The sequence below is a fragment of the Schistosoma haematobium genome, chromosome 5, assembly GCF_000699445.3.
Source record: "Schistosoma haematobium chromosome 5, whole genome shotgun sequence".
Classification (NCBI taxonomy): domain Eukaryota; kingdom Metazoa; phylum Platyhelminthes; class Trematoda; order Strigeidida; family Schistosomatidae; genus Schistosoma; species Schistosoma haematobium.
In genome coordinates this window covers 1,046,173-1,058,019 of record NC_067200.1, presented here as the reverse complement: position 1 = coordinate 1,058,019, position 11,847 = coordinate 1,046,173, and the positions used below count along the sequence as shown (strand labels likewise).

The window sequence follows — 11,847 nt, the reverse complement described above, 5'->3', positions numbered from 1 at the left end:
GTGATTTTTTTTTAAAAATATCTTGTTATAAAATCACTCAAAAAGAATAAATTAACGACGATCAGTTTTCCCAGTCCCTCGTTTGCCTGAAAACAGATGTTTTGGCTTTAGTGTTGGAATATGACGATCTCCTTCTCCTTTCCGTGCTAATGTTACCACCTTACGTTGAGCAATTTTGGACATGCGTTTAACGGTATCATGCATTTTTTCATCACGTAAACCAGATCTAGATCGCGACACAGACGCACGTGCAATTGAAGCCTCACGGTGCAGATTTGGTGCTGAGTTCCGTGCTCTAGCAGCTCTCTTTAGTGAACGACCACGTTCGCCCTAAAAATTATCAAGAAGAACAAATACTTAAGGTTATTTTGTCGACTAAACGTACGAAATGTGAAAAAGCTATTCAATATAAGCAACAAGTCCTCTATCTGTGGAAAATTCCGACCAGATTGTTGAGAAAGTATGTGATTTAAACAGCTAAAATCCCTTCGAAAATTTATATAACTATACTTCTAAGAGTTGATTGAAAGAGAGAAATAAAGAAACGCTGACTTACTTGTTCATGCATATCCACTTCTAAACCAAGCTCACCCAGCTCCTGATGTATTTTATGTACACTGACTGAACGGGCACTTCGAGGTACTTGAGGTCTACGTACTTGCTTACGAGCTCGTGATTCCAAAACACGCAATGCTCGTGCTTCTCTTATCCTATAATAGAGACGATTACATGCACTTAAGCCAGATATAACACAACAAAGCTTACGAAGAAAAAAATTGATCACAAAGAAGATAATTCATTCTAGTCAAAAGGTTTACTATGGTTCATGGTGCAGTCACACCAAACATGTGACACGAATAGGCTAACGCATAGACAGAAAGTAGGACAAAAAATCTGAATTAATCTCACTTTTAAGCGTTGATGCATTTGGATGGTATATTTTTAAATTTCATGCTGCTGGGTTTAGTAGCTTCTCACTTTATTACTATTAAAATACTGATCATGAAGATATAACAGTTTGACAGGTCAACAATATCAACATACAAAAAAATCAAGCTTCTTCTCTTTCAAATCTAGCTGAAGTTACTAACGGTTACATATATAGTTTCAATAGAATATGTAAAACGTCTTACCTCGCTGCGGTTTCTTTGATTTTTTTCATTTCTGGGTCATTTTCCTGCTTCAGTAGTTCAGATTCATCGTAAAACCCTGCATTTTCGAAAGCAGCCTCTTGTTCTTCCAGAGCATTCAGTTTCTCCTCAATTTCAGGATCGAATAGGTCGATCAAGTTATGTCCATTCAAAATCTCAGGGATTATATCATTTGCCTCTTCAGGACATTTTATACGCCAATGCTCTCTTAAATTCAATATGAAGCCTTCATCAGGATCAGCTTCTGGTTCACGATCACGCAATGTTCGACAACGTTTCGATGAGTCTTCATCTTCGTCTTCAAGTTGCGAGCTAGGTTGGAGTGAATTAGCAATACGAAGACGTTTTAGCATACGTCTCCTTTGTTTATCTAGAACACCGTCGGGGATTATCGGTGGACGAGATGGTGCGTCTGTCTATATTAAAATAAATTTGTAAGAAAATTGCATCGATCAGGGTGAATGTAGAAAAAAAATGTCATCGGACAGTTATAACTAGGACTGTGTGAAAAATATTAACATTTAAATAACAGCTCTTGATATTTATTTTATTTGAACACATAAATATTGGTACAAGAGGGCACCAAATATATGCGCTACACAAAACAACGAGAATAGGAAGAGTAAAAAAAATAAGGTAAGGAGCGTAAAAGAAAAAAAAGAACATTTACGACCATAGATTAGTGTAAGGTAGTGTACTACTACTACTAACAATAATAATAATAATAATGGGGGAAACGGAAAGGTACAACCAGAAGAACTCTTTTAGTTAAAGAAGATACAACCACTTTTTATGAAGAAAGTAAAAGAAGGTTACAGCAGGATCGCCACTAGCTTCTATTCTGAGCCACATCTGATAACGTCTCTAGCCACCGTGTCGCACCCAGTCAAGGAGTCGCGAAGGACCAACAGGAGCCAGCCCTTTGCAGCTTTATTTCATGCCTCGACACCATGTCATACACTGACTACCTCTCCGCTTTTTCCAACCAGTCCCAGCGTCGGCAAATAATGCACGACGTGGAATTCTCTGGGACGACATTCGTAAAACATGTTCAGGCCACCGAAGTCGGTGTTTCAAGATGGTGACACTAATTGCATTATCGTCTCTGTGCCCGAACACACGATGCCGAACCTCTGCATTACTAACATAGTGTTGCCATTAGATGTCAGCAATCCTTCGGAGACAACGATGATCAAGCACACAGAGTCATCTAACATCCTCAACTCAGAGAGACCAGGTTTCACAAGCACAGAGCAGAACTGCTCTCACCGACGCGTTGTAGATTCGACCTTTTACAGCCAGACTGACATCACGAAGGTGCCAAAGATGTCCCAGATTGGCTCTGGCTTTCACTATACGTGCACTGACATCACCACTTACGCCACCACCAGCACTTGTGCAGCTATCTAGATACACGAACTTCTATCTGCTCACCATCCAGGGCGAGTACAGGATTAGAATACTGCCGATCTTGTAGAAGTACTTTGCACTTCGAAGGTGCAAAGCACATACCGTATCTACGGACATTGATTGCTAACTGATTAAGTGCGGATTGCATGGCTTTAGGATTATCGCACATACTTAAAATTGAGAAGTCATCGATGGCAAAGAGGAATGGTGAGATTGGGCAACCCTGTCTAACCCCACTGCTTGAGTAGAACAATGAAGAAAGGTGGTTGTATGCTCTCACTCTACCTGAGGTGTTTTTATATAGGGCCTTTAGGATGTTTATAAACTTCTCGGACACACCCTTCTTCAATAGACAATCCCAGAGAACAGTCCTGTCCAACGAATCGAAGGCAGCCCTAATGTCAAGAAACACTACGATTGTTGGCCTGTGATAATTATGACGGTGTTCTTACATTTGGCGGAGGGTGAAGATATGATCAATACATCCTCGACCAGAACGAAACCCAGCCTGCTCCTCGCGAGTCAATCTTTCTTGGGTTTTGAACAACCTACGAAGTATGACGGAAGGCAATATCTTGGACGCAATCGGAAGTAGACTTATCCCCCGATAGTTGTTACAGGAACGACGTGAACCCTTTTTAAAGATAGGGACAACTATCGACTCAATTCATGACGTTGGTACGCTTTCTAGTCCCCAGATCTTTGTAAACAACGTTGTCAGTTCTTAGCAAGAAAGTCACCACCATCTCTAAAAAGAGTTGGAGGCAAGTCATCTGGGCCCGGTGATTTGTAGCGCTTCAAGAGTTGGAGTTCTTTGCGGGCTTCCGCCTCATTTGGTGGATCAGTCGTCACCGGGAATGAGGGGCAGGACAGTCCGACCGATGTTGCCGGAGCAGCAGACCAGTTGACCTGCCCTTCGAAGAATTCTGCCCATTGTCCAAGACGTCGATGGATGTTAGTGATTGGCATCCCGTCATCCTCGCAGACTGTTTCGCTCACACCAGACTTCTTGCTGCTAGTGGCTTGGATGAATTGGAAGAGCTTCCGGTAGTTACCGGATGCAGCTGATGCTTTCAGCTCATTAGCACGCCCCGACCACCAGGCTTTTCGGTCCTTACGCAAGTTTTGCCCGATTTCATTACGTAACAGCCTTCGTTTGTGGTGATATGTTTGAAATGTTTGAGATTGATTAACTCAACTCAATTACCATGTACGGATTTGTGTACTTTGCTTTCAGTAAGTATAAAGGTTAACGATACTGCCCGATTGGTCAAAACCAAGTGGGATGTGGTTTGAAATTGTGACTGTGGTCGGAAGTTGAACACCCTAACGACTGAGCTACTGCGTGAGATTAGCATTGCCTAAGCTGTGACTCGCCGGAGTATTAAAGGTCGTGAAACCTAATGACTTCAGATGTTGTCGGATATGGCTCATTATCAATATCTGTGACGATAGTGAGGCAGTTGAGTGAAGTCAATCTTGAGGTTTTATTTTGTCTAGTTGCACAAATTATGATACAACACGGTAAATAAGTCCAGGTTTTTATACGGATTTTTGAGATATACTTTTGTAAGAAGGCTAATGATTTTACTTGGACGTCAAAATCACACAAGATGGAATTGAATCCCAACACATAGATGCGGTATATCCCGTGAACTGGGACAGTGATGTTTTATCAAGTGACAAGTGTTAGATGTAGAAGCATATAAAACCACAAAAACAGCATGTAATATAACTATTCACCTGCAAAAAAAGTATGACATTACCTTGTTTCCGTCTGGTTTCGGTTTAGCTATATACAATCGATTAGAGATATCAACATTACTGCCTGGCAGAGCAGCAGCTCGAATTTTTGCTTGTACACGTTGAGCTAACAAGTCATCACATGCAACTGAACGAACAGTTACTAAACCAACCTCAGTAACGGTGGACATTTCTACAAAGATCGGTCGATCCGGATCTCTGATCTGTCTATCAGTATGCCACTGGACAATACCATTAATTGATTGTTTATCTTCCTCAGATAATGCTTCAAATGGTTTGATATCAACCTGGAAAGAGTGAATTGGAAGTTATTAAAGTTCTTACGATTCTTTAAAATGTTTTTAATGAATGAAACCAGTTAGTCATTAGCTTCATTTTAGAAAAATATCAATAAGCCACCATTACATGGAAACGTGTTAAGATTATTTGGAATACAAAATTATCCATTTACTAGAAAGTATGTGGTTTACTCCTAATGAAGACTGAGTTTGTGAGTGGTTCATTCAAATAAACATAATACAGAGAAACCTACCTTAAGCATCTGTTAGTACAACACTTATTTTCTATGCACTTAAATGTCATGTTCAATTTACGACTTTATTTGTATGACGAAGATTGAAAGATACTTATCTTGCCATATATAATTGAACTTTACTACTAATCACTTCTTTTTACCGAAATTCTGGGAATTTCTTCTAGAAATTGGTCACTAATAAATGTCTGGTTTATATTAATGCACGTGTATAGAGATTATTAGTTTATGGTTTACATCACGTACTGACTTTAAGTACATAACTATTAAGAGCGAGGAAGCAGTGGAAAGCTGTTTATCCCCAGTATGAGACAACAACGCATGTTAATTACTCTGCAAGATTTGAAACTTTAAATCTCTCCCGTCAAGCCCTTCATTGTAAGTGGAAACACAAAAATAGATCGAGGAACATCTTTTTAATAAATGACTGCACAAACGTACATTATTGCGTTTGTACAAAAGGAAAGGTAAACAAATTAACGTGAAGTACGACTGGAGCACTGAAACATGGATGGTGTTTTTCAGAAAGCGAAATCTGCGGTGCCCTAACGTGGAAATCAATTGAAGTAGTGATCGTGAATACTGCTAGATTGAGAAAAATATCGACAAGAACATCGAAGATGAGAGAGGTTTTAAATTCGGCAACATCACTTTCGAGATGAATAAATCTATCATTGTTATTTCAAAAGAAGATTGATGAGATGATTAAAAACTAAGATATAAGTTCTGTGTTTTGGTTAGGAACAAATACCTCGTCAATTTAATACAGCTTCCAAGCAAAAGTTACTGTACCAAATGAGGGTATAGAACTGACCGATGAAGCAAGACAAAGTTAAGTAGTCAGAAATTCCAACCAGTTTATTTTATTGACCTAAAGTTCATCATGAGTATGATGGGGCATGTAAGCTAAATAATATTCCATGCAGAAACGTCAACATAATAGTAGGTAACGGATTCAAATTGAACACCAGTTGTAACATTAAATAAAAAGATTCGCGACCACTAAGGTTATAATTTTGAATCGTAACCTATAATTGGTATCGATGGCAAGGTTCAGCGGAAGTGATAGCAATAATGCATTGGAATATTAAAGAATCACTATCCAAACGTTGTTATTTGGTATCTGTTAGAGTTGCTTGCTTTTTTCTTTTTTATTCAACGTTGTCATTGATGTCGAAGGAAATACCTAGTATTTGTCTGATTGTCTATGGATTCATTTTGTTATCGTGACAATGAGCTGAAATGCCAGATGCTCCTTCATATGTAGTTTTGTCTGGTGAAGACAGTGAGAAAGGACGAAACTGATTCGATGTATAACGGTATGTTTTAGAAGTGGTGACGAGGTGGCCACTGTTTTGGTTAGGAAAAAACCTAATCAAATTTGATATAGCTTCGATGCAAAAGTTACTGTACCATAAATGAGTACAGAACTGATCTTCGAAGCAAAACATAGTTAGGTGGTTAACAAGATTGGAGATTTCTATTGTCGAACCACCATCTATCTGGATTGTCACGTCGCTTACTTCTCAGTCAATCAGGTTAAATCTACTTGGGTTACGCAAGTAACGTAGTTATGCGTACTGGAGACAGTGACACAGAACTGGACCCACTTACCGACATACACCATCTGTCGTTAGCAAAGTTTTTGTGGACACCGAAGGGCGAATATGCTGCACAATTGTTCGTTTTGTATTAAGTCAAGGGTGTGAAAAATCAAGATATAGTTGTAAACATTCAGTTAGTTTTTCGAAAGTTTGTTTGGACGCGGAGTTACTGCTAAGTAAAAAAATACTGCTGTTAAGAGTACATTTATAGGTTACACTGATAAATTAGTTCATACGGTTTTAGAGCTTTATTAGTTAAGGTTTTTGGGGCATGTGTTACCTATGTTCAGTAATTAACCCCTTTGGTGAGGATAAGTTAGGATAACATAATACAACAGGTGACTATGATAGAATTTTCAAAGACTCTGCATAAACATAAGTAAACTTTGTTTTCCAGTCTTGAGCATAGCCAAAAAGAGTGCGGAGATACTAAAAAATAAGTGAGAAAAGTATGGACAAATATAGAAGTAAAATTTTTGAACCGAACCCAGTTATATTTATAAACGAAATTTCAAACAGAATAACCTGATCATAGGTTTACAAGTAAGTGATGAACGATAGCATTGTTTTGATGGTATACAGTTGGATGCTGTTGACAAGAAACTTCTGCTTATCACTTGCCCGCAATGGGATTTTTTAGCATTAGACGGGATTTAGGTTGACATATCTACTTCGGTTGAGTACAATAAAAAATACACAACAGACGAGAAAATCGTTTTGACTTTTCACATCAATATATTACATGACTTATCTGAAAATTTAGTGACCTAAGTGCAAAGTTGTAATGAATATCATCTGAACTTCTTGAACTGCAGTCCAAGTAATCTAACTTAGATCGTCATTGTTTCCATCCATCAAAGTTCTAAAAGTCAGCTGTAATTACTTGCAGTTTAAAGAATGGATAGGTTAGACTGACAGAACTTTTATGGAACTCATTTGTGGTACTCATTAGCTTCCTAACGGAAACTGCTTTAAAAACATGGGTCTGTCTGAGTCTACACGAATAACTACTATGGGTTTATTGTTAGTTTTTAACAATTCAGTAAACTGAAACCACTGTCATCTTATCCTAGGGATTGACACAAGTGAAGGATTCGAATTTATAGATAAGGATCGACAATCATTAGGATTAGGTTACAATTAATTAAGAAGTTGCAAATGTAACAATAGTGGATTTTGATGATACAATTATATAGAGTGGTGTAACAACACATCAATTATTTGGAGGTTGCAAGCTTACTTTATTAGCGGCTATTACAAGAGGTTTGTTACGGAAAAGAGGTCTCAAGTTTTGGAACAGCGTTAATTGTTGTTGTATAGTATATCCACATTGTTCAGACAAATCCATGATATATATTACAGCAGCCTGTAGATGTGCAAGTGCTGTAATGGATAGCATCTCGATCGTGTTATGTTCGTCCAAGGGTCTATTCAATACACCAGGTGTATCAATTACTTGCCATCGTAAATTTTTATAATCCGTGTGTCCAACAAATAAAGATTTAGTTGTAAACGGAAACGGCTGAACATCTACATCAGCTCGAGTTATCTGAATGAAGAAATGAAGGTAAATATATATCACATTTCGATGTATACACATGAATTTATTTGGTAAGTACGTCAATATGAAAGAACGTCTAAATTTTTCAAACGTGTAAAAGACTGGCTAAACTAGTGTCAAGTTGAATTTTGTTCTACTGTGTCAATTCTAATATTACCGACGCAGCTGTTTAGCATTAAAATGTGCCATGTAAAGAGAATACTTGAAAGTTCTTATACTATTCGAGTTTCAAATCCTCATCTAGAGATTATTTTCCACACAAAAACTCCACTCTAGTCGTGTATGGTTACTAGAACGATAGTTTTACATGTAATCAAAAGCCATATACATGTAAATGAAGCTTAATCGCTAGCAGAGATAACCACTTATATTAAGGGCTGGAAGTTTGACCAGCCCTAATAGGTTGGTGTTTGACGAAATCTCAGCACGGATTCAAAAAGCTCGCTTGGCTTTTGCCAACTTACGTCACCTATGACGAAGGCGAGATATCCTACTATCAATATACGGACGAGTATACTACGCGACAGTCCGTTCTGATGGTAAATCAGTTGATTTTGGGAATCTTCATCGACTGAAATGGTTGGGCCACGTGCTACGTAGGCCTGGACACCGATTACCACGATACTCAATGCTGACTAGTTTTGGGGATCGTTGGAAGAAAGTTAGGGGCGGTCAAACCAAAACGTGGCATCAGTCATTGAAGTCACTAACTTCTAGTCTTAACCATGTTGGTAGATGCAGACTACTTGATTGGGGTCCGTGTGACTATCGTAACCTATGGTCGGGGACTCTTGGTGACATGGCTCAGAATCGATCACAATGGCGTCGGTGTATACACTCTCTGTCTTCCCTTAAACTAAGAGATTAAAATCGCTTTATATCTTTTTCTACGAACTAATTCTGTCTTCCTGTACTATATGCTTGTATGAAACCTTTCTTTTATATATTATCACCTCTGAACTAACTACTTTTATGAATCCGGTGTCCATCTTGTGCTATTGAGGTATGGCAACTTGGACCGATGCATATATGTGCCTGATCCTACGTTGTAGCTGACTGAGTGACATATTGAGGGCATCTGAAGTCACTATAACTAAAAGGATTTAAATAGATAAAACCTATAATCACCTTTGGTTTAGTAAGTAGTTTTGTCCCAGTAAATGGAACTTTTTGTGGAAATTATGAATAACAGATAATAGTATGATGAGCAGAGATTCCATATTGGTGTCAATTGATTACATTTAACCTTATATACCATAATTATAGTTTTGCAAAGCATCCAACATTATGGATAAACACTGGTTGGTATTACGCTAGTCTCGTCGTTTGTTGCTTTTCGCCACACGAAATCTATACTCTTAATATGGTGGCGATGAATTTAGTGTGAAATACCTAAAAAGACAAATCTTCATGGAATTGAAAATGTAATTATTTCTACGCAACTGGGAATGGTCGGTTACACTGTTGGTTGGTTGAATTGACTGGGAATCAAGTTATTATCATTTGATTTTTGTCAGTGAGATATATAGACCCGGAATTATAATCATTTAGACAGATCAGTTCACTCAGGGAAACTTGACAAATTACAATTTGTAAATGAATCTCTGGATTTATTGTAACTGGTCAGTAAAATGTTCAGCATAAAAAATATTATTTAAAGCAATGTGACATCTACTTTTTTAAGACGATTTAGTGATTCCCCTAGCTTTTTCTCGTTCGTTTTTTTCTGAGAGTAGTTTGCTTGTCTGAAATCAATGTGGAAGTAGTTTACATGAGTTAGTGAAGCATAAAACATGGGAACGAGATCATAAATACACAAGCGGCTCGAGAATACATAATAATACTGGCAAAAGAGGATACCAGACTTGCTAACTTACCTTATTTATAAAGCTCGACTTTCCAACATTCGGGAAACCACATAGAATGATAGTGCGAGTATCCGGATCAATGCTTGGTAACCTAGACATGTGTTGTCGTGTATCTTCCAAGAATTTCAAGTTATCTGCTTGTCTCTTGATTACTGTACACATCCTAACCTTTGGTTAATTGTAATTTATTTAACTTGCCTTCCTAGAGCAGCTCGTTTGAGGGTTTTACATTGATATAGGGATTCTGCATACTTTAATATCTTCACCTGGTCTCGACCGATGCTGAGAATAATACATGAAAGTAAAAAATATTACCCATCAATCAAATTCTTGGCAGTATTAAGCTGACTTAATGCAAGTTTGTAGTGATCTTTGGAATATAAAACGTTTATGAGATCTGCATAGAATGGATGTATATTCTAAACCTTATTTGGAAAAATTGCTTAGCTACCTCCACTTTAGGGAATTCTGTGAGAATTGTTTGAAGTTTATCATGGTAAAACTGCTGACACGTTTTGACTTTACGCATATAAAAATGTCTAATACGTCCAATTGCATATTGCGGATGAATCACAGTCGGAGTTTTCCTTTGAGTTTTTGACAAGACGATGTCAATAAAGTCTTTGGATGATGGTACCACCGTGATACTCTTGAAGTTGTAGCACGGCATGTCAGATATTTGTTGGTGGTGGACTGGATGTGACCTCAACAACTGACAGAAATAAACAAGAATCAGTTCTGAGAGTCAAAGGAAGGAAAAGCATGTCAGTCAGCTTTTTTAAACGTTTATAATGGGTGTGTTAATTAAGAGCTCTCGTTCTCTGAGAGCAATATCATACAAAACATCCCTAAAGAATCTCGCGAGAAGTTTTTCCGCGGAAGAAACATAATTGTGCAAAGTATACCGGAAAATGCAGACCCTACTCAATCAAATTCTGACATCAGGGAATGGAAATTCATCAAACAGTCCTTGAGGCTCAAACACATACTGACTCAGCATGTGACGAGACTAGCCAAGAAGGACGGCGATCTTAGACCCCGTCTAATGAAGATAACCTTCCCATCTTCCCACATGGCGGCTGCAGTTCTGGAAGCATTTCGTGCCAACAGACGTCGATTGCCACCTGGAATCCACATGCACCCGGACAGGCCATATGAAGCCAGGACCAAGCACAATGGCAAGTTGGAGCTGATCATTCCACTTGTGGATTGTCTAAACGATAAAAAAACGTGTAAAGGACAGAGCCTACCATCTCGGTAAACCTCACAGAGGTGGGCTACCTGTCTATTCATATAAGGCTCATACAGAAAAACAGGATGAAGCTCACGCGTTCCAAATTGAAAGCATAAACTGCTTATATACGAAACCCTCGAGTCTACCAAACAAACTGGATGAATTACGTGAAATTTGCAACGCTAATAAAGCCCACCTGATAGGAATATCTGAAACCTGGATATGTTCTCAGTTCTCGGACCAAGAGTTAGCATTACCTGGGATGACTTTGTTCCGCAACGACAGAACAACAGGAATTGGAGGCGGAGTAGCCATATACATAAGCTCTTGCTTGGAGGTGCACCAAGTTCACAACCTCGAGTTTAACAATCTTGAGGAATCCATATGGTGCTCTGTAAAATTTTCTAGTACTTCGAGGTGTCTATTCGGAGTCATTTACAGGAAGCCAACTGCCGACATCGAGTACGATATTCGTATGCTCGAAGGACTATCCCGCTCTATCCGTCTCGGTTTCACACACATCCTGATTCTACGGGACTTTAATCTCCCTAGAGTCAACTTCGCGGAACACACGTATACTGGAGGCGACAACTCAATTGAAGCTCGGTTCTTCAACCTCATCGATGAATTGTGGTTATACGAAAATGTGAGGTCGGCAACTCGTTAGAGAAACAGTCAGGCACCATCGCGCTTAGACTGTGTGTTCACAAACGAAGAATTCCT

At 38.6% G+C, this 11,847-nt stretch overlaps 1 protein-coding gene across 1 annotated transcript; it reads right to left on the bottom strand.

Annotated features, from left to right (window-relative positions):
• Positions 1 to 4: 4 nt before the first annotated feature.
• GTPBP4 (Nucleolar GTP-binding protein 1) lies at positions 5 to 10,578 on the bottom strand. The gene is made up of 8 exons (XM_051217261.1): positions 10,342 to 10,578; positions 10,206 to 10,309; positions 9,900 to 10,172; positions 7,702 to 8,010; positions 4,328 to 4,612; positions 1,134 to 1,567; positions 557 to 710; positions 5 to 330 (listed from the first exon to the last, which is right to left on the bottom strand). The coding sequence occupies exons 3-8, from the start codon at positions 10,050 to 10,052 to the stop codon at positions 52 to 54; spliced, it is 1,614 nt and encodes a 537-aa protein (XP_051064630.1). The 5' UTR covers positions 10,053 to 10,172; positions 10,206 to 10,309; positions 10,342 to 10,578; the 3' UTR covers positions 5 to 51.
• Positions 10,579 to 11,847: the final 1,269 nt, after the last annotated feature.